This window comes from Terrapene carolina, unplaced genomic scaffold (genome assembly GCF_002925995.2).
Source record: "Terrapene carolina triunguis isolate 2854851 unplaced genomic scaffold, T_m_triunguis-2.0 Scaffold517, whole genome shotgun sequence".
NCBI classification, from domain to species: Eukaryota; Metazoa; Chordata; order Testudines; family Emydidae; genus Terrapene; species Terrapene triunguis.
The window spans coordinates 1300989-1304605 of NW_020664868.1; the positions used below are offsets into that span (position 1 = coordinate 1300989).

The 3617-nt window shown below is 53.6% G+C and overlaps 1 protein-coding gene across 1 annotated transcript in view; it reads right to left on the reverse strand.

The window, feature by feature from the left end:
• The window catches only part of CATSPERG (cation channel sperm associated auxiliary subunit gamma), a 37205-nt gene that overhangs the window by 7003 nt on the left and 26585 nt on the right, over window positions 1–3617 (reverse strand). The window contains exons 20-21 of the mRNA XM_029913197.1: window positions 3143–3223; window positions 362–418 (exon numbers count right to left, since the gene is read on the reverse strand). Coding sequence (XP_029769057.1) covers window positions 362–418; window positions 3143–3223 — 138 coding nt within the window. The remainder of the gene's footprint in view (window positions 1–361; window positions 419–3142; window positions 3224–3617) is intronic.

Genomic DNA, 3617 nt, shown 5'->3' on the forward strand with positions numbered 1-3617 from the left:
ATAGAGGGGATGTATGGTGATAGATAGAGGGGGTGGATGGGGATAGATAGATAGAGGGGGTGTACGGGGATAGATAGATAGATAGAGGGGGTGGCTGGGGATAGATAGATAGAGGGGGTGGATGGGGATAGATAGATAGATAGAGGGGAGTGGCTGGGGATAGATAGATAGATAGATAGAGGGGGGTGGATGGGGATAGATAGACAGACGGGGTGGATGGGGATAGATAGATAGATAGATTAGATAGAGGGGGTGGATGGGGATAGATAGATTAGATGATATTATTGCTCCATTATCCCAACAAAATGTTAATAGAGTCTCATTAATTTGCCTTTCCCAGGGGTTCAGACCCAGTAGTTACCTGGAGTTTTGGGCCGGACGCTGTGTAGTGGTAACAATTTGTTGCCGCATTTATAACCTGGAATGTTTAAATCGAAAATGAATGTCTGTTAGGACCAAACAAATGAAAAGTCCATCGTCCTGTCACTGACAAGAGGAGTCAAAGCTCACTGGGCCGTCCAGCCCTGTATCCCGCCTCCTTGTCCCGCTGGATCAGCCCATTGGCCCATGGAGTCTGGGATCCTGCCTCCTGCTGTGTTTGATCACATCACTGGCCTGTCTCACCTGATATCCCGGCTGCTGCCCCGGCAGATCAGACCACGGAGCCGGCCCACTCCCAGCAATGTCCAATACTACTTGTTCTCCGGAGGAAACACATGGTGGGAACCTTCAGGGTCCTTGTTCTGACCTACGCTGGGGCTGAAGCTGTGCAGATGCAGAGAACCACAGAAGCAGCCCGACAGCCCCCATACTCCTGAACTGAGCCAATCTCACTGCAGGAAAGAATCTGAGGCTTTCACTGGACTGTAATCGGACTGTGGAACTCCTTGCCACAGGATGTCATTGAGGAGAAGAACTTAGCCAGACTGGCAGTACATATGGATAACAAGGTCACCCAGCGTTATCATCGCTAATGCTAACAGAGATCTGGAAGAAGGGCTATTAAACCTTTTAATCCAATTGCCGGTGACGAGGGGTCAGCATGAGACCTAATGTGGGGGGCAGATTATCCTGTGCCTGCTGTGACGAAGCGGGACCCTTCTGTGATAGTGTTCTCATCGATGTGCATAGCAAGGACTTACCTGACAGAGCTGGAGACATGGAGGTGTTTGTGTCACATGACTGTCTGGGGTGGGACCCGGAGGTCGTTAAAGGACGGGCTGAACCCTACCCAGATCAATAGAGAAGAGACAACGGGAACCCCAACGACTGAACAGCTAGGAACCGGGATGTCAGGCCGGTGGAACATCTGAACTCAGCAAGGATCTGCAGGAGGACAATGGCTCAGGAGGGGACAGGAGGCTGGAATAGGAGAGGCGGGTGAAGGGCTCACCTGGGACTGACAGACAAAGGGACAGAGACTGAGAGGATGGCTCAGGGGAGTTGTGGCGTGGCCAGGATGGACTATATCTCAACCTTTGCTTCTCTGTAACCCAAGGACTTAACGGTGCTGGGTTCCAGGTGGCTAATGAACCCAGGCCGCCTGGCGTCACTGTGAGCACCTGCCGAGGTGCACCGGTCCCTGCAGAGCGCACGAGTCTCTGACCAGGAGTCAGTCTCAGTTGGACTTGCCAGCAGAACTCCCGGGGTGAGGCAGGAGGGCTGGAGCCCAGACACCATGTGGCCTCCACTGAAGGCAGAATGGGACCCTCTGGGCATCGGGCCCACTGACGGGAGTCCTCTAAGGGACTGTTTAAAAGCTGGGGCATAGCACAGATCCTGTGGAGCCAGGATGCCGGCCTAGCTGGCTCCTAGAAGGCAGCATGGCCTAGTGGACAGAGCACTGGGATGGCACCAGGAGACGCCGGAACCTCGGTAGACGTTTGTAAATGAACAGGATTGTACCATCGTCAATTTCTCCTTCTGCTGGAAAGAAGCCGCAAGCCCCCGGATTTTGGCTAACCGCTCAGGGCAGAAGGGACACCAATCTCATTTCTCCATGTCTAAGTATCGAGGGCTAGGTTCTTACGTCACTTACACCATGGAAGTCAGTGGATTTACTCTGGATCAACAGCATCGGCAGAGCACTAACGGAGCCCTGTGGCCATTACAGCAGTGGGGGTTCTGAGGGCGGCTTAAATCAGGAGCAATTCCAGTGACATCAGGCTCAATCTGGTGTCAGATCAGAATCAGACCTCTTCGCGCGGCGAGCCAGTGTAAACCTATGTTATATAGCCAGATCTCACAGATGATCTGAGGGCGAATTGCTCCTATACCGGGGCTGTCTCGAGGCTGGGCTCTGTCTCTTCCTCCGATGTTGGATCGAACCAGAACCTTCAGGGAGGGACTTGTCTCAGCGTGGGTTCTATCCAATCTCCAGCCGAGGTGGTGAGGCAATCTCAGTCACTCGGCCTAATTTAACGAGCTCATTAGGGAGGGACTTTGAATGGCCTCCTCTTATAGATTTGTCAGAAGCTTCTCCTTCCAGCCACAGGGAGTTGTCGGCATGTTTGCTTTGAATCAGAGGGCCCGATCCTTGGGCTGGGCCATGTGGTGCGCAGTGCAGGGTGTGAAGAACAGGCAGGGAAGTCTTTCCGCTCTCCCCAATCCTACCACCAGCTGGCGCTCTGAGGCAGCTCTAGATTACGCTGGCCGCCCTCTCGTGCCCACAGCCCTCGCTCTCAGGCCTGACACCTGAGAGCTCCCCTTCTGGGGGGGCTCTCAGTGGCCAATATACAGCATCTGGCCCGATGTATCTTGTACTAACATACAGCACTGTCTTTATCTGGAGCTACTGGGCCAGGTCCCCAGCCGGTATAAATCGATACAACTCCACTGGATACCACCCTAGCCGAAACAATTTTGAGACCATGAATCAGCTCGGAAATAATTCCATCTGCAGAGTGATCCACTGCTATCTGGCCTGTGATCTGATGTGTCACTCCCAGCCCCCCATTCCCGCACAAGGAAAAACTCTCCTAGCCGCCTTGTTAATCCCTTTGGCAGATTTTCCCAGCACGGCATCCGTTACCACCCAGGGACGTGCCTGATGAAACTAGTTGTGCCGAGGAGCTAATAATGTGGTGCCTCTGTTCTCGCTCCCGAGTACCCTGCTGGGCGACAGTCCAGCCTTTGAGCCTACCTTTAAAGCCATTGAACTCTTCAGAAGGTTCGTCCCACTCAGTTCTTGTTTTGGGTACCGTCCGGTGTCACTGACGGTCACCTGGTGGGGAGAATTTGGAGGGTGCTGGTCAGGCTGGCTCTGTAACTGAGGAAGAAAGGGCCTGATCCAACTCCCTTTGGGCACTGGGAGAAGGATTGGGCTCCTGAATAAAGGTCAGAGGTTTATCAACATTTGGGGCCTTGCTTCTCTTGAAGCATAAAGGGGCCTTCAAGTGAGCAGGAACAATCTGAGAACCACCCCCTACGCAGGGCACCTTTACTGGTCGGCGTGGATGGAGGGTACGGTTGCCACCTGTCCGGGTTCTCTCAGGATTGGCCCTTTTTCGAAGCAGCTGTTCCAGATGAAAGGGTTTGGTTTTTTCTTTCTCAGGAGCGACAACACTTGTCCCCCTGGGCGGACAGGGGGCGGATCGGGGTGTGGTCAGAGCGCACTG